At 40.2% G+C, this 20,019-nt stretch overlaps 1 protein-coding gene across 1 annotated transcript in view; it reads left to right on the forward strand.

Annotated features, from left to right (window-relative positions):
• The first annotated feature begins 343 nt into the window (after positions 1-343).
• Positions 344-20,019, forward strand: part of NKD1 (NKD inhibitor of WNT signaling pathway 1) — a 107,480-nt gene continuing 87,804 nt past the window's right edge. The window contains exons 1-3 of the mRNA XM_069738479.1: positions 344-599; positions 731-763; positions 4,359-4,465. Coding sequence (XP_069594580.1) covers positions 575-599; positions 731-763; positions 4,359-4,465 — 165 coding nt within the window. The 5' untranslated portion in view covers positions 344-574. The remainder of the gene's footprint in view (positions 600-730; positions 764-4,358; positions 4,466-20,019) is intronic.

The raw sequence follows: 20,019 nt of genomic DNA on the forward strand, positions 1-20,019 counted from the left end.
GCCATCCTTTTCTTGGATGTCTATGCATTATGATAGACCAGACCAGATGGGGAAGAGCAATAGCGCGGTCACTCTTTGCATGACCAACACTTTGGCTTCTCTAGCATTACACTGTACATAGTCAAACATGTCCTAAAGGGAATTCATTAACGCTTTATTTACCAACATCACTCAGCTAATGACTTCACACTCCAATTCTCCCCTCAGTTCTGATCCTCTCTTTTCTCTCCCTTGTTTTTGTGGACCCTCACTCCCATCCCCTCCCTCTCCCACCTCCTCCTCCTCCTCCTCTCCTGCTCTCCCCTTTCATCCCCCTCTCCCAGCCTCTAACTCCTCCTTGGCTGTGTAGACTGTGTGTGTGCCTGGCAGAATGAGCTGCAGCTTTTCTAACAGGATAGCATGAGGTGTCACCGCTTCTAGGGGTCTTAGCTGCTTCTGGATCCTGGATTTGGGGGGGGGGTACAGCTCCCTATAATAATCTGCAGTTGTGGATTCCTATTCTTCACATGGATTTTACCCTCACTGGATTGTAATGTGCATCTGATGTCCAGGATCTGGGGTCTCCTGCTGAGAGATGGGGAAACTTTACTCCAAACATGGTGAGTGGTGGTCTTTATCTGCGCTGCCTGTTGATACATTGTGTTATGACTCTTTTTTTTTGCAGTCAGACATCTAATCATCTCTTTTTTGTTTCTTTCCTGTACTTCATGTTGCTTCTCCTGACTGGCAGCTGCAGTTTGCAAACCCAGAGAGAGCCCTGAAGGTAGGAAATTAAATCCCCCTGCAGACTTTACTAGCTCTCCTGCCTGTTGGTCCCAGTCTGTCTTGTTTGTTTTGTTATTTTCCTCTTTTTTTAAGTTGTTTGCATTCTGCTACAATGCATCATCATATGCTTATTGCGGGATCATGTATCAGATTGACATATGATACGCATCTGATTCTAAAACTGACCTTTTTGCTAATGTTCTGCCCAAAAAAATGATGCACCGATCCTCCGCATGACATCTCAAGTTTTCAGTATTGCTACTTTGTCTTATTTGTATATTGATTACTCTGCATGAAGAAACATCTGACTTTGACTTGATGGGTCTAGCTTTAGCAGAAACTGTCTATGTATCTCCTTCCTTCCACCAGAAAATCTCAGAACTTTTAGTAATAAATATAGCTCACATGCAATGTTAGGGAGCGTAGTAACAAATTCATACATATGCCAAAATGTTTAATGTTAACCTAGAGGGAAAAGTCCTGGGCTTCATCAGTCCTGATGATCCGGAATAGAAGTATGCAGGCAGCAATGTAAGTTGTGCATGGAGTATAAACTTGTTAGGAAAGAGTTTAAAACCAAAGAACAAAAAGTTTGCAGTTGACTACGTAGACCTCAAGTGTTTTATATTATATGCTCAACCCAGGTAATTGTGTTATATGACTTTAATCTATGCATATGAATTAGAATAATGAATTCTTGAACTCGAATGTAGTTAACATTCCTATACTCTTGGATCTTACCTTGTTGCCCATTACCGCCCATTATTTCTCATAGGGAAAAATAATTTTTTTTATAGATCACCGTGTGACAATTTCTTTGTAGACTTAATGCAATCATACAACTTCTATCAGTGATTGATCCTCAGTTGGGGAGATGTTATGAACTTTTCCAATCATGATCGTGTTGTAGAAGTTGATAAAGACTGTTCCTACAATATAAGTGTGATGGGTTCCCAGTTCTTGGTTACAGGGGAGATCCTATGAACTTTTTCAATCATGACGATGTTATGGAAGTTGATAAAGACTCTTCCTGTAATATAGATGTGATGGGGTCCCAGTTGAGTCTCAGTTGTTGGGGAGATCTCAGGAACTTTTCCAATTATGATCATGTTACGGAAGTTGATAAAGACTGTTCCTATAATATAAATGTAATGGGTTCCCAGTTGTAGGGTAGATCCTACAACTTTTCCAATCATGATCATGTTAGTGAAGTTGATAACGACTGTTCCTATAATATAAATGTTATGGGTTCCCAGTTGGGTCTTGGTTGTAGGGGAGATCCTACAACTTTTCCAATCATGATCATGTTAGTGAAGTTGATTGATAAAGACTGTTCCTATAATATATTTGTAATGGGTTCCCAGTTGTAGGGTAGATCCTACAAGTTTTCCAATTATGATCATCTTAGTGAAGTTGATAAAGACTGTTCCTATAATATAAATGTTATGGGTTCCCAGTTGGGTCTTGGTTGTAGGGGAGATCCTACAACTTTTCCAATCATGATCATGTTAGTGAAGTTGATAAAGACTGTTCCTATAATATAAAGGTTATGGGTTCCCAGTTGGGTCTTGGTTGTAGGGGAGATCCTACAAGTTTTCCAATCATGATCATGTTAGTGAAGTTGATAAAGACTGTTCCTATAATATAAATGTTATGGGTTCCCAGTTGGGTCTTGGTTGTAGGGTAGATCCTACAGGTTTTCCAATTATGATCATGTAAGTGAAGTTGATAAAGACTGTTCCTATAATATAAATGTTATGGGTTCCCAGTTGGGTCTTGGTTGTAGGGGAGATCCTACAGGTTTTCCAATCATGATCATGTTAGTGAAGTTGATAAAGACTGTTCGTATAATATAAATGTTATTGGTTCCCAGTTGGGTCTTGGTTGTAGGGTAGATCCTACAGGTTTTCCAATTATGATCATGTAAGTGAAGTTGATAAAGACTGTTCCTATAATATAAATGTTATGGGTTTCCAGTTGGGTCTTGGTTGTAGGGGAGATCCTACAGGTTTTCCAATCATGATCATGTTAGTGAAGTTGATAAAGACTGTTCGTATAATATAAATGTTATTGGTTCCCAGTTGGGTCTTGGTTGTAGGGGAGATCCTACAAGTTTTCCAATCATGATCATGTTAGTGAAGTTGATAAAGACTGTTCCTATAATATAATTGTAATGGGTTCCCAGTTGTAGGGTAGCTCCTACAAGTTTTCCAATTATGATCATGTTAGTGAAGTTGATAAAGACTGTTCCTATAATATAAATGTTATGGGTTCCCAGTTGGGTGTTGGTTGTAGGGTAGATCCTACAAGTTTTCCAATCATGATCATGTTAGTGAAGTTGATAAAGACTGTTCCTATAATATAATTGTAATGGGTTCCCAGTTGGGTCTTGGTTGTAGGGAAGATCCTACAACTTTTCCCATCATGATCATGTTATAGAAGTTGATAAAGATATTTCCTATAATTTACATGTGATGGGTTCCGAGTTGGTTCTTGGTTGTAGCAGAGATCTTATGAACTTTTCAGTCGTGCATGATCTTTCTGCAGAAGTTGATAAAGACTCTTCCTTCAATGTACAATTGATGGATTCACAGATTTTTCTCAGTTTTAGTAGCTAGGGGAGTTGTTACAAACTTTTCGAATCATAATAGTGGTAGAGTTGTTAATCAGGACTCTTCTTGTGGAGTATAAATCCTGACTAATGAACTGAGATGTATAAAACATTAATTATCTATCATTTTCATGTCATATTCTCTGTATCCTATTTAAAGTCTTTATGCTTGCAATTAATTTGTCCATCACTAATTTCCAAAATTATTCATTACATTTCTCGAGATATCAAACTTAGAAAATGGGCTTTAGATAACGATGTAGTTGTGTTACACATGCAGAGAACATGGGTATTTTTGCGTCTGTTTTAGAATTTGAACTTTGATCCCATATTATAAGTTCTCTTATTTAATGTTAGGAGGAAATTGTGATAATGTGATTTAGTCTTAGTGATTTATTACCAAACTTTCAGGGACTGGTGATCTAAGATTTAAAGTTTCTGATGATGGACTTGTGTCTGCCTAAGTGTGTTTGATCTGTGACCAGTCCTTGTCTAATCCCTTCATGTGTCAGTGACCCCGTAAACTAGGATTTTCCAATAGTTAAAGTCGATCTTTGAAATGCTAGCTTCCTGTGATCTAGTCTAATTCCCTGGAATGTCTTAGATCATTGATATGGTCAAAGTGTTTTCAATTCAAAGACATTTCTAACTTAATTTTTAATAGCTTTGTTTACAATAAGTCTTGATTGAGGTCACGCTTGATGCCAGAGCAATAGAGTGCACTCGGAATCATTTTAACTGCCAACTATCGTTCAGTAATATGATGGTCTTTTGGGACCCGTGGTTGTTTTTTTTTTATTATTCTACGTGGCTTATCAAGTGGATGCCAGTAATTGCAGAATTCCAGTAATTGCATGCAGATTTCAGTTTAGAAAGTACAGAGTCAATGTTGGATGTTACACAGTTGGATCGGATAGTTGGAGGGATGAGCTGACTATTTGCTTCTGTCTGAAAACTTACAGTTGCACGTCTTTTTTGGTAGGTGACAGCTTTGCAGTAAATGCTTGCTTGGCTCGGAAAGGCATAGAAGACTGGATTGCCAAGCAGAAGTCCTCCAATATTCCCAATCACAAAACTGGATATAAGAGGGTAGGTAAATGATTAAAATGTGTCATATAAATAACCTTTTCAATGTTTTTATTATTATTTCCATAATCAATACTTTTGTTGGAGTTGCATGTGAGGAACTCTTCACTTTTCCATCTACCTCTAGACCATTGTGGTTGCATCATGGTGTTTGACTTTTTTCACAAGCATGACCCATGACAAGCTAATTCTAAAAAGTTGCTTGATCCCTGGTGATTTTTGGTAGATGTATGTATACAAAATATTGTACTTGATTTATTGTTTTAACATTTGTTATCAAAATTGGTTTCAAAACTGATCAAGTTGGGTTTCGCTCAACCTGCAGTTCAAGGCAGTTAAAGCAAAACCATTGCTGTGGGTATCCTCAACTTGATGATGTTGGTACACCGCCTTAGTTTTGAAGTTCTATTCTTGTCAAAATTCTATTGAAAACTTGATAATCCCAAATAAATCTTGATGGAATCTGTAAAGATTAGGATCCTATGATCCCACAGATCCCATTTTAAGAAATATGTGACATTTTGGTCAGCAGTACCGAGCCTTATTCCTTTACATGACTGTCTACACTGACGTTTTTCTGAAGTGATGCCCCTTTGCCTAGGAAGTGATAATATTTCTCATATGTGTTAGCAATGTTTGAAGATTGCTGGCCGCACAAGATGTGGGTTTTGGCATTAGTCCTAAATTTCTGGCATAGTTCCATTTCACATTAACCCTTTTGCTTTCAGACCGGTCTACAACCGATGTGGCACCTAAGTGTGGAAGCAGATTCATATTAGAAAGATCAAATCCTGTTTTACTACTTTTGTATCTGTTCCTTGCACAACTATCTGTCACTTCTGCGGGAACCTTCATTTCAACACATAAGCTCCTTCCATTCATCTGTTTGATTAATGACAGCTTTCTAAGCACTTCAGAACCAAGATAAAGCAAATACGTTTATCTGAGGGCTGGAAAATAGATCAGTCCAACAACAAAAGATTTCACAGAAAGATCATAGCGGTGGAAGAGCTTTTTTCAAATACTTTGTTTGCTTTGAGTTCTTATGGAAAAAAGAAAAAGGTGTCAGAAGTTGTGTGCCGAGATGAGCCTGATTGTTTCACATGGCTTGAGATGAGCACGGAATTCAGCCATTTTCTAAGGTCATAGCCATCTGCACACATGTTTTCTTTCTATACTTTTGAGTGTCTGGCAAAGAAGTCCACACACTTTTCCCAGATAACTACCAGGTGCTTATGAAAGGAGCCAGCTGCACAGCTCCAAACCAAAAGGATTGAGCAACAACTGCACTTATGAAACTTCACTTCACTAGTGATGGCTTTTACTGCCCAGCAATGATTTTAAAGTTTAGGCTTAACCAGATTTTGTGTATCAAGGATAAAAAAAACACATTCTGGCATGCTACGTCAACTCTATATTAAAGGAACCATCCCCTTTCAGGAAATATTGATCCTGGGGCCCAGTTTGGTAAAAACAATAATGAACAAGCCGCACTGTCTTAGGTTGCTCCGTCCGGTGAATCTCTGCCACTGTTTGCAGTGCCTGGCATTGGCAGTGGCGCTGGTGTCACATCCAGAGCCAATCAGTGAGCTCAGTGGCATTGAGCGGAGCGTTCCGTCTACACTGTCAGAGACACTGAGTTCACTGATTAGCTGCCGCGTCGTCATTGTCGCATCCAATGCCAGACACTTGGAGCCACAGCAGAGACTCAATGGTGGATATGGAGACAGTAAGTGCAACATAGTTTGGTTTCTTTTACACTAAACTGTGAGCAGTGACCAATATTTCACGAAAATGGACAACTGCTTTGGCCTTACAAAGAAAAGGTGAATGTGACCAATAAAGCTGCAGAGATGCAGAACAGTGGCTCAGTGGTTAGCACTGCAGCCTTGCAGCGCTGGGATCCTGGGTTCAAATCCAACCAGAGAACATCTGCAAGGAGTTGGTATGTTCTCCGCATGTTTGCGTGGGTTTCCTCCGGGTTCTACGGTTTCCTCCTACACTCCAAAGACATAGTGATATGATCATAAACTACATTATCATTGCACACCCAGGACATATCAAGGTCAAATGGGTTATTTATAAAATCAAGGAATATTGCCATTGTGGACATTTGGAAAGGGCATAAATATTTCATATATGCAGGTCCCTTGCTTGCTCCGTAATTTTCAGAACACCCGTTTAAGCTAATGGAAAGAGTTGCACATGCAAAACCGCCACTCATGCGAGAACGGAACCCTGTTCTCAACCTTTATGGCATATTTAGTACAAAATGGAAATACCCCTTTAATAGTGATGAGCGAACATGCTCAGATAAGTTGTTAGCAGGTGCTACCGAGTGTCTTTGGCTTGCTTGAAAAATATGACTTAGGTTTGACTTAGATCAGTGTTCCCCAACTCCGGTCCTCAAGAGCCACCAACAGGTCATGTTTTCAGGATTTCCTTAGTATTGCACAGGTGATAATTGCATCACCTGCACAGGCAATAATTCCATCACCTGTGCAATACTAAGGAAATCCTGAAAACATGACCTGTTGGTGGCTCTTGAGGACCGGAGTTGGGGAACACTGACTTAGATAGTCAAACCTACTCACTCAGAAGAATTTGCGTTCACCATGGCATCACTTCTGTTCTACCAGCTCCTCCCACTTTTAAAACCAGTAGGTAATGGTAATTGATCAAAACATCACTGGGACATATATTCATGTAGTCAATTTTTCAAATGGTAAAGACATTGCATCTTGAAAAACCAGTGCACAATTTGACAAAGTGGCTGCAAAAAAATTCCCTTACTTCCAGGTCACATTCATCCAAACTTTCCTACAAAAGTTAGCTTATCCTTACCTTATGATGAGGAATACGGTTGCATCCAAATGGCATATTGTTCCGCTCAACCGTGCTCAAGGTTTTGTAAGTAGGCCCTACTGTGGACATATGGTTCCAATTGGTGCAATATAAATTCCAATCCCCCCAAAAATGGATGAGACACGATATCCTAACTTTATTTACTCTATATGAAGATGGCATTGTAGATGTAGCACGCTTTCACACCATAAAGTCACCTGGCACACTATAAAGTCAACTTTGCACACCATAAAGTCACCTAGCTTGTCTGCCGCTTTCATCCATGACCTCACTGTGTTCAATAATGAAGTCTTATCTCCAGGCGACAGCTCTGTATGGATCTTTCTGCCACGTGAGACCACCATTATAGGTGCAGCCCTTACATCTCCAACTCACTATAGAAAGGTTTGGTCAGCGTAAAAGAATGAATTCCCGGCAATTATCTCCTCTCTGGCTACCAGTATGTCATCCATTCAACAAGTCCTTTGTTCTTGTAACACTTTTGTCTCAGAAAGCGCAGAACACTTAGACTTTGGAATTTCTGACTGCGGAGGGATTATAATGCTTATATTATATTTGCTGCAACTGGTTTTTTTTATGTTTAATAGAAGGAGCGTGTGGACAACTCCTGCAGCAATTCGTCTTTCTTTGATGTTCTTGTTCACAGAATGTTTATAGTTTCTAATAAAGGGATTTATTTTTCTTTTCTGTTTAACAAAGAATATGATTAATGGTGGAATTGTTCTTCCATATACTTTAATCATTTTCGAAAAAAATATTTTGAAATCTAGTGAGAAGTAAAAAACGGTGATGTCAGCGTACTATTTTTGCATTTCTGCTAAAAGCTTAGTTTATAGCACACTTCAGCAATATATATAAATCATACTTCCAGCCAACATAAGAGGCTTTACGCTACTGTTCTACGAAAGTTTAGACATCGTTCATCATATCTGTTGGGCATTTTTTGGGTATGTCCACACGGGCATGCTACATAGCAGATTTTCCACCTCGGATTTGTGTGTAGAAGGTCTGCAGTGTGTTCCAGTATCTTATTGACCCACTGCTTAAAAAAAATCAGCCTTAGAAATTGACTTTTACTGCTGATTTCAACATTTGAAATTTAAATTTTGTCAAAATTTGGTGCAAATTTTGCTCAAACATGGCCAGAATGGCCATCATTATAATGCTACAAAGTGTGGCTGGCACTGACTTTTACTTGTGCTTCCTGTAAAAAGGAGTGAGAAAAGCCATACCTATGTCTTCGTTTTGAAAAGGCCAGAAGTCATAGTGCTATCTATAGGAAGTAGCAATCCTAAAGGTCAAGATTGACTCTTTATAGGATCTTGCACGTGACTTAGATAGAAAGGCAAATGAGAAACTCCATTTGCAGACACATGTTTCAAGGTGTTTACCCCTCATCAGTGCAAAGCAAGAGAACTGATTTGGCTAGGTGAGATGCCTCTGACAGGTTCTCCTTGTGAAGAAAGACAAGTTAGAATAAGGAGATATAGAGGCCATGCAGTGTCTTGATGGGAATTTAAATATTCAAATAAACTCTTCAGAGGAGAGAAACTGTAGAACTGTAGTGCAACTTATTGGAAGTAGCAATCCTAAAAGTCAGTATTGACCCTTTAAAGGATCTTGCACATGACTTGGAGAGAAAGCCAAATGAGAAACTCCATTTGCAGACACATGTTTCATGGTGTTTGCCCCTCATCAGTGCAAAGCAGGAGAACTGATTTGGCTTGGCGAGATGCCTCTGACAGGTTCTCCTTGTGAAGAAAGACAAGTTAGAATAAGGGGATATAGAGGCCATGCAGTGCCCTTGATGGGAATTTAAATATGCAAGTAAACTCTTCAGAGGAGAGAAACTGTAGTGCAACTTATTGGAAGCAGCAATCCTAAAAGTCAGTATTGACCCTTTAAAGGATCTTGCACATGACTTGGAGAGAAAGCCAAATGAGAAACTCCATTTGCAAACACATGTTTCAAGGTGTTTGCCCCTCATCAGTGCAAAGCAGGAGAACCGATTTGGCTAGGTGAGATGCCTCTGACAGGTGGCATAAGGGTAAAGGTTCTCTTTGTGGAGAAAGACAAGCTAGAATAAGGAGGCATAGAGGTCATGCAGTCCTTCGATGGGAATTTAAATATGCAAATAAACTCTTCAGAGAGGAAGAGGAGAGAAACTGTAGTGCAACTTATTGGAAGTAGCAATCCTAAAAGTCAGTATTGACTGTTTAAAAGAGTGTTTCCACATGACATAGATATGAAGCCAAATGAGAAACTCCATTTACAGACACGTTTCAAGGTGAAACCTACAATAGAAGAAATATGACCCTGTTTATCAAAACTACAGTACAAGACATATAAAAGTGCAGTCAAGCACTATAATACAAGCAAAGTAAAATGAAACCTAAAGGACTGCTATGAATAATCAACAATTACCCGGAAATTGCTAATTACAGACTTTATTGTTAGAACACCAATTGACAAAAGAAAAAAAAGACAAAAGAAAAAACATACACAAGACAAAAATAAAAATATAAAAAAATAAATGAATAATTAAAAATATGAGGACACTTGTGTGAAACACTAGTTGGAGTGTGCGGCATCTCCACCATGAACCCGGATAACCTTTTCCATCACTCTTTTCTCAGTATTTTTATAGGACTTTACTGCTGTTCTTTTTCAATGTCTGGCACATGCATCTATATATATAATTGTCTAAGGGGCACTTCCGTCTGTTTGTCTGTCTGTCTGTCACGGAAATCCCGCGTCGCTGATTAGTCGTGGCCACCAGGCTGCAACCAATCAGCGACAGACACAGCCCGGCCAAGAATTAGTCCCTCCCTACTTCCATCCAGTCAGTGCCCGGCGCCCGCTCCATACTCCCCTCCAGTCACCGCTCACACAGGGTTAATGGCAGCGCTAATGGACCGCATTATGCCGCGGTGTAACGCACTCCGTTAACGCTGCTATTAACCCTGTGTGACCAACTTTTTTCTATTGATACTGCCTATGCAGCATCAATAGTAAAAAAATCCCATGTTTAAAATAATAAAAAACAAAAAACCTGCTATTCTCACCTTCCGTTGTCCGCCGATGCGCGCGCGGCTGCCGCCATCTTCCGTTCCCAGAGATGCATTGTGAAATTACCCAGAAGACTTAGCGATCTCGCGAGACCGCTAAGTCATCTGGGTAATTTCACAATGCTTCTCTGGGACGGAAGCTGGCGGCAGCCGCGCGCGCATCGGGACAGCTTCGCTGGATGCCAGAGGGTGAGTATATAACTATTTTTTATTTTAATTATTTTTTTTAACAGGGATATGGTGCTCACACTGCTATATACTATGTGGGCTGTGATATATACTGCATGGCTGCTATATACTATGTGGGCAGTGTTATATACTGCGTGGACTGTGTTATATACTGCGTGGGCTGTGCTATATATTACGTGGGCTGTGTTATATACTGCATGGCTGCTATATACTACATGGGCAGTGTTATATACTATGAGGGCTGTGTTATATACTGCGTGGCCACTGTTATATACTGCGTGGCCACTGTTATATACTGTGTGGCCTGTGTTATACACTGCGTGGCCTGTGATATATACTTCATGGGCTGTGTTATATACTATGTGGCCACTGTTATATACTGCATGGCCACTGTTATATACTGCGTGGGTTGTGTTATATACTATGTGGGCTGTGTTATATACTGCATGGCCTGTGTTATATACTACATGGCTTGTGTTATATACTGCGTGGGCTGTGTTATATACTGCATGCCCTGTGTTATATACTGAGTGGGCTGTGTTATATACTGCATGGGCTGTGTTATATACTGCGTGGCTGCTATATACTACGTGGGCTGTCTTATATACTGCGTGGGCTGTATTATATACTGCGTGGGCTGTGTTATATACTGCGTGGCCACTGTTATATGCTGCGTGGCCTGTGTTATATACTGCGTGGCCTGTGTTATATACTGTGTGGGCTGTGTTATATACTATGTGGCCACTGTTATATACTGCGTGGCCACTGTTATATACTGCATGGGCTGTGTTATATACTGCATGGCCTGTGTTATATACTGCGTGGGCTGTGTTATATACTGCGTGCCCTGTGTTATATACTGCGTGGCTGTGTTATATACTGCATTGGCTGTGCTATATATTACATGGGCTGTGTTATATGTAGCATGTGGCTGTGTTATATACTGCGTGGGCTGTGTTATATACTGCATGGGCTCTGTTATATACTGCGTGGGCTGTGTTATATACTGCGTGGGCTGTGTTACATACTGCGTGGCCTGTGCTATATATTACGTGGGCTGTGTTATTTACTACGTGGCTGTTATATACTGCGTGGGCTGTGTTATATACTGCATGGGCTGTGTTATATACTGCATGGGCTGTGTTATATACTGCGTGGGCTTTGTTACATACTGCATGGGCTGTGTTATATACTGCGTGGCTTGTGTTATATACTGCGTGGCCTGTGCTATACATTACGTGGGCTGTGTTATATACTGCGTGGCTGCTATATACAACGTGGCTCCTATATACTATATGGCCTGTGCTATATAGTTTGTGGCTGCTATGTACATACATACATACATATTCTAGAATACTCGATGCATTAGAATCGGGCCACCATTTAGTTTGATATATTTATCCATTACTACTCTTTAGGTATCATTCACATTTTTTTATATTATAGTGTACTTGCACTTTATATATAAATATATATAATAATATATTATAAATATATTAACTTCAGTGCACTTTCACTTTTTAAATAATTGCAAATATATTTCGTATATACTGATGACACTTGACTATGCATGGTTCATGGTGCTTATGTTCCTCCACCTCCAAATTTTAATTTTGTTTTTATTTATTTTACATTTTTTTATTTTTTTATCTTGTCTTTTTTTGTTTTGTCAATTGGTGGTCTACAATGAAATGTATAGTTATAGTTAGCAATGTTCGGGTAATTGCTGATTATTCAAAGCAATCCTATAGATCTCACATGTTTCAAGTTGTTTGCTCCTCATCTGTGCAAAGCAGGAAAAACTGATTGGCTGGGTGAGAGGGGATAGGGCCTCTGATAGGGGAATAAGGTCTAAAGTTTGTAGAAAATGCCCAATTTGCATAAGGAGACATAAACCATGAAATACTCCCGTCTGAATTTGAATATCCAAGACATCTGAAGGAGCTATTTACATATTAAAATTACAAGGGGAGCGTTGTAAGTCTCCCTAAACCCAACCTGGTACTTTACCTATTAGACTTTCAAGAGAAAAAAAAAACATTTAGCCTTCATTTTGTATATGTCTTTATCTATAAACCAATAATTTCTGGATTTGTTAGCTGGGCTATTTTTATCATCTGCAAAGTGCATAGAAGTATGGTAGATGGGGAGTCCTTCATGATATGCTTGGTGCAGGGTATTGATGATTTGATGACCTTTTTTGAGGATCTGGTTGTAGTGTAGTGTTCCTCCATTATCTAATCCTCCATCTGATGGAGCTATTTGCATATTAAAATTACAAGGGGAGCATTGTAAGTCTCCCTATACCCAATCTGGTACTTTACCTATTAGACTTTCATGAGAAAAAAAAACATTTAGCATACTTTTTGTATATGTCTATATCTGTAAAACAATAATTTCTGGATTTGTTAGCTTTGCTATTTTTATCATCTGCAAAGTGCATAGAAGTATGGTAGATGGGGAGTCCTTCATGATATACTTGGTGCAGGGTGTTGATGATTTGATGACCTTTTTGAGGATCTGGTAGTAGTGTAGTGTTCCTCCATTATCCAATCCTCCATTGTCCAATTGTTACTTTTATGGTAAGGGTCAATGGAGCAGTTTTAAAGTATCAGCCGCTTTGACTTTTGACATTGGATTGGAAGACTATTTCAGATTGTTAGACATTTCGGACATGGTTGAGATGTAGAACGGTGGTTCTAGACAGTTCTTCATCTTTTCTTCCTTCCTGCTTAATAATGACTTTGCATTTTGGATTGAATGATTAGTGTTTATGCGATTGGAAGTGGAGAGAAAATTTCTGCTAATGTCAGTAAAAGCTTCTGTCCATGTAATGATGTAAAGATAGGTGAAAGAAGTAGTACTGGTATTTGAGAGTTAACTTTGAGTATTAAGAATGCAAATATTATTTGCTAGTTGGCAAGATCCTACCAGGATGTTAATTTAAGGGGCAATTTAATTAGAATCCAGGGTGAATATTCATAGAAATGTCAACAATTTGTGCAACCAGGATATTCACCTGCTCTTTTGTATATAGACACTTGGAATATATTGTTTCTCGAAATCTTATTCATTTCCAACTTTCAGGTACATTTTCAATGCATATAGATCTTTATCAGAAATAATAATTTAAGAGTTTAAATGATTTTACATAATTTTAGAACTATCTTCTGGTTACTAGAGTCTGGTACAATCTAGAATGTAAAAGGTGCAAAATGACGGTGCGTTAAAGGGGTATTCTCAACAGAGACTTTAATGGCATACCCACAGGACTGTGGTCCCACCTCTGGTACTTGAACCTTTCATAGACTAGTTTTTGGCATTCCTACCTCTAGGAGTGGGACCCAGAGGTAGGAATTGCATCTTTTAGCATTTATGGCATACACTATGGATGAGCCTTGCCAACACTTTCATATTTGGAGTAGTCTTTTAATGCTGTGTTATATTTCCTTCTTAAAGGGGTTGTCCAGGGTTTTCACAAAAGTCTGCAGTCACTCTATACTCGTCTTGTGGTATGGGATATGAGGATTCTATGGTGCCCGTTGTGAGACCAAGCAATCATGTGACTATGACATACTTACTTCCAGCCACATTCCGACTAGATGTGCGGGGCCAAGCTCAATACAAATGAATGGCCGCTCGGTCCTCACAGCACGCAGTGTGAGGATTCACAAGTCTGCAGTCACATAGAGCGACTGTAGACTTTTGTGAAAAACCTGCAGAACCCCTATAATAAAGAAGCTCTTTTCAAAGATTCTTACTCCAAAGGCTTAGGGAGGTAAAAAGAACAAACAAACCACACTTTTACTCATCCTTCGCAGGTTCTAGCACTACCTCTCACCGCCAAGAAATGTGTTTTTAGGCCATGCTTAAAACTGCGGGTATTGAGAATTAATTGAATTGTGGGTAGTGCATTCCAGAGAATTGGCACAGCATGCGAGAAGTCTTGGAGACAGGAGTGGGAGGCTCGGATTATTGGGGACGTTAGTCTTAGGTCATTAGTGGAACAGAGGGCATAGGTAGGGTAGTAGACTGAAACAAGGGTGGAAATGTAGAGTGGTGCAGAACTGTGGAGAGCTTTGTTGATGAGAGTGATAAGTTTGTATTGGACTCTGTAGCGGATGGGTAACCAGTGTAATGTCTGGCACAGGGTAGAGGCATCGGTGTAGCGGCTGGACAGAAATATGATCCTGGATGCTGCATTCAGGGTGGAATTGAGAGGGGAGAGTTTAGTAAGAGGGAGACTGATTAGTTGAAAGTTGAAATAATCCAGATGAGAATGAATAAGAGCAATAGCATAAAATTTTGTAGAGTTAAAGTTAAGAAAATTACTTCATAGAGAAGTTTTTGAGGTGCAGGTGACAGGAGCTATCTTTTCAAAATTTGGTGATGTCATAACTAGTGTTATGTAATTTGGAAACCTCATCGATGTCATCACTAAGATTACCCCCAGTCCTAATCAAGCAGTTCCTGAATTTTCAATGATCTAATAAAAGAAATCCTATTGGTATTCAACCTATGCTATCTCGTATTAGTATTTAAAAGGAAACATTTGTGGAGATTTTCCGGGCTGCTGAATATTGAAGAAAATCCATTTTTTAGTATTTAAGGTGATGTATATGAGTGTGCAGATACAATACAGACCAAAAGTTTGGACACACCTTCTCATTTAAAGATTTTTCTATATTTTCATGACCATGAAAATTGAACATTCACACTGAAGGCATCAAAACTATGAATTAACACATGTGGAATTATATACTTAACAAAAAAGTGTGAAACAACTGAAATTATGTCTTATATTCTAGGTTCTTCAAAGTAGCCACCTTTTGCTTTGATGACTGCTTTACACACTCTTGGCATTCTCTTTATGAGCTTCAAGAGGTAGTCGCCGGGAATGGTCTTCCAACAATCTTGAAGGAGCTCCCAGAGATGCTTAGCACTTGTTGGCCCTTTTGCCTTCACTCTGCGGTCCAGCTCACGCCAAACCTTCTCGATTGGGTTCAGGTCTGGTGACTGTGGAGGCCAGGTCATCTGGCGTAGCGCCCCATCACTCTCCTTCTTGGTCAAATAGCCCTTACACAGCCTGGAGGTGTGTTTGGGGTCATTGTCCTGTTGAAAAATAAATGATGGTCCAACTAGATGCAAACGGGATGGAATAGCATGCCGCTGCAAGATGCTGTGGTAGCCATGCTGGTTCAGTATGCCTTCAATTTTGAATAAATCCCCCACAGTGTCACCAGCAAAGCACCCCCACACCATCACACCTCCTCCTCCATGCTTCACGGTGGGAACCAGGCATGTAGAGTCCATCCGTTCACCTTTTCTGTGTCGCACAAAGACACGGTGGTTGGAACCAAAGATCTCAAATTTGGACTAATCAGACCAAAGCACAGACTTCCACTGGTCTAATGTCCATTCCTTGTGTTCTTTAACCCAAACAAGTCTCTTCTGCTTGTTGCCTGTCCTTAGCAGTGGTTTCCTAGCAGCTATTTTACCATGAAGGCCTGCTGCACAAAGTCTCCTCTTAACAGTTGTTGTAGAGATGTGTCTGCTGCTAGAACTCTGTGTGGCATTGACATGGTCTCTAATCTGAGCTGCTGTTAACCTGCGATTTCTGAGGCTGGTGACTCGGATAAACATATCCTCAGAAACAGAGGTGACTCTTGGTCTTCCTTTCCTGGGGTGGTCCTCATGTGAGCCAATTTCTTTGTAGCGCTTGATGGTTTTTGCCACTGCACTTGGGGACACTTTCAATGTTTGCCCAACTTTTCGGACTGACTGACCTTCATTTCTTAAAGTAATGGCCACTCATTTTTCTTTACTTAGCTGCTTTTTTCTTGCCATAATACAAATTCTAACAGTCTATTCAGTAGGACTATCAGCTGTGTATCCACCAGACTTCTGCACAACACAACTGATGGTCCCAACACCATTTATAAGGCAAGAAATCCCACTTATTAAACCTGACAGGGCACACCTGTGAAGTGAAAACCTTTCCCGGTGACTACCTCTTGAAGCTCATCAAGAGAACGGCAAGAGTGTGCAAAGCACGGTGGTGCAGTGGATAGCACTGCAGCCTTGCAGAGCTGGAGTCCTGGGTTCAAACCCCACCAAGTACAACATCTGCTAAGAGTTTGTATGTTCTCTCCGTGTTTGCATGGATTTCCTCCCATATTCCAAAGACATACTGATAGGGAATTTAGATTGTGAGCCCCAACAGGGACAGCGATGATAATGTGTGCAACCTGTATAGCGCTGCGGAATATGTTGGCGTTATATAAAAATAAAGATTATTATTTATTATTATAAAGCAGTCATCAAAGCAAAAGGTGGCTACTTTGAAGAACCTAGAATATAAGACATGATTTCAGTTGTTTCACACTTTTTTGTTAAGTATCTAATTCCACGTGTGTTCTCTTTCTTCGTTGTGCCAATATAACTATTCTAGACTTAGGCTTTGCGTCACCTGGCTGGCTGCAAAGTGGTTAAACTTGTCAATGTTGTTTTGAGTATTCATTCTTGGTGGGAATACCCCTTTAAAGGGACTAAATGCTCTTGTGACATAATGAAGGGATTAGCTGCGCTGCCGGTAATGTAACAAAGCCGGATTCCAAGGAATTATCTCAGAGCGATACCAGTTGCTTCCATAAGCTGGGTTCAGCCCTATGTACAGAGTTTGGGACACTAAGCCCCCTCCCCATTAATTCATTATTTTGGGATCTGACACAAAGCAGATGCTTTGGCTGACAATATGTTAGTGAACCATCTGGATTTCCAGCTGCTAAAATCAAAATGTATGCCCAGCTGCCTCGGTGCGTGAGCGACGTAAACTGTTCACCTGGATGGCACCATATCTATTGAGTCCAGCCATTCCAGTGCCTATCTCCTATAGCAAACTAAAAGGACCAAAAAATACCCGATATTGTGTATCTTACCTTATAGTGTCCAGGTCATGAAAATACCCAAAGCAAAATGCCAAGAAAGCTGTAGACTCTGCAGCCTGCTGCCAAACTGTGGACATTAAAGGAGCTGTCCCAGGCTGCCATAGCTATTGAAAGAAGTAGTCAGCCAGCCCCCTCCATGCACTGCACCGATCACATCCCGACACAGGAAATACTGCCCTCCGCCAAGCACAGAGCCAAAGGCAAAGAGGCCAGTACCAGGGATGGACAGCTGGCAGATGATGGCATGCTAAAACTATTTTAGTAAGATCTGACTGTTTTAAGATTATTAAAAGGGGGTTCTTTTAAATAACTTTATAGAATAACTGGTCTTTTTTTGTATATGAGGAATAATAATTTTTATGGTCATTATATGACTTGTATTCTTCACTTTTCAATGATTTTCTTCCCCATGAGCTCTGTCTTCAACTGGAAATTGACACTGAGATAGTGGGTTGAGACTAGCTGATGTCTCCCATACAAATACTACACATACTGATAGAGGGATTCCTGCTCTTTGTCCTTTGATATCACACAGATAGAAGCAGTAGGAACATGGATAAAATTCAGCAGTAGTACTGAGCAGTGTAGCTGGGAATCCAGCACTGGGAAAAGCAAGCTAGAATCTGCTTTTATTCATCTACCTCTCACCCTGTCATTTCACTTTTCTGTGTAACCTGGCATATCACCATGCAGCTCTCTGTTTTGCTCTGATCAAGATGGATTTGAGCTGTTTTTTGAAAACAAATGATGAGTTCAGGAGGCAGGGAAGAAGTGAAAAAGTGGCTCATACGTGGAGAAAGAAGTATCCTTCTCTAGAGAATAAAATGTTTTTCTAGGAATATACGATGGTTTATTATTTAGACATGTGGGATAGGTGGTGGTCCAGCCACCAGGGCTGAAACAAAGCAACAGAATGAAATTACGGGGTGGACCTTTGGGTAAATATGGCCATGTCTGGCACATCAGCCCCTCTCCCGGCTGATCAGTGGAGGTCTCATATCTCAGAACCACAACAGTTATCCTGTATTTATACATCAGATCTGTTGCTTGTTGCTCATTGACTTGTTTTTGCAGCATGTGATGTGCCTGGACATCTACAAGGGCTTTCAGATGCTTAAGGCTGTGTGCCCGTGATCAGGAATAGTAGAGTTTTGGACGCATATTCGGATCCCAGAGAGACGTAGCTATACATAGGTGACTCACTTTTTTCTTTTGCATGGGAGTTCCCGGTCACCCTTTTTGGGATAGAATATAAGTGACTAGCACACTCTAAAAAATTGTGATGCAAAAGAAGGGGGGTTTATTACATACAGAGATCACAAACGTTTCGGTCAACACTGGACCTTCATCAGTGTGCACAAGAAATGATGTGGGTTTACGCGGTATCCACCGCAAGTAAGATCTTACTTGCGGTGGATTCCGCGTATACCCACATCATTTCTTGTGCGCTGACTGGCTGTTTATGTCTTACAGCTTTAGACTTTTTGGATTACCTTCTTTTGGACAGCCATCTGCTATCCAATCTGGTCTATTTACTACCAGATCCATTATATTGATGCAAAATAAAATATCCAACTCTGGGGCTAATGCAAGCATACAAGTGTACTTAGCACACTGATGAAGGTCCAGTGTTGACCGAAACGTTTGTGATCTCTGTATGTAATAAATCCCCCTTCTTTTGCATCACAATAATTTTTTGGAGTGTGCTAGTCACTTATATTCTACACGTTAAGGTTTGGGCACCTATTGACTGTGCACCTCCTTCTCAGGCTGTGCTTTACATTTTCTATACCACCCTTTTTGGGATAGGCCTCCACTGCAATTTTTGGATCCCTCGGTGGGTAACAAATCAGATTACGGATCTATTCCTAACATAACATCCACCTATTGGTGAACGTCACCAACTGCTGGAGAACACGAAAATTGGTAAAATGATAGAAGGGGTGCGATACAGCTGCAATACTTCAGAAATAGATAGAATACTTTTTTCTTGTTTTTTTTATCCCCTAAAACTATTCTTTTCACTTAATTTTCAGATATCTATTTGCATTCCCACAAGAGAGGAACATATTATTTCCCAGGTTTCTTCCGTGGCGGTAAAGGGGTTAATGCCGCTGGTGAAACACATAAACAGACTGGGAAGGAAGTAGCTGAATAAATACAGACTCCCAGGGTGCTTTGAGGTAGTGGCCAATAAAGACTTGGAGGAGGACTAAAGTGCGTAGGACAATCAGTCGTCTCTTTTCGACTCAGCCTTTCATGTACGGCTGTTAGCAGTCTTGGAAGGGGTCGGGACTTCACCTCTGTGGTCTCCTTCATGTTAAAAAAATAACATCAGCAGCTCCTGGTGAAGCCTTTGCACTGTAAAAATAAATAAGCGCACTGGTTTTGTTTGCTTTTTTTCCGTAAGGGCATGTCTGTCTTACTGTGTCCTCTTCTTATGTTCCACTTTTCACTATTGAACATTTTGGGGATAAATTAAGAGTGG

Source organism: Ranitomeya imitator, chromosome 9 (genome assembly GCF_032444005.1).
Source record: "Ranitomeya imitator isolate aRanImi1 chromosome 9, aRanImi1.pri, whole genome shotgun sequence".
Lineage (NCBI taxonomy): Eukaryota > Metazoa > Chordata > Amphibia > Anura > Dendrobatidae > Ranitomeya > Ranitomeya imitator.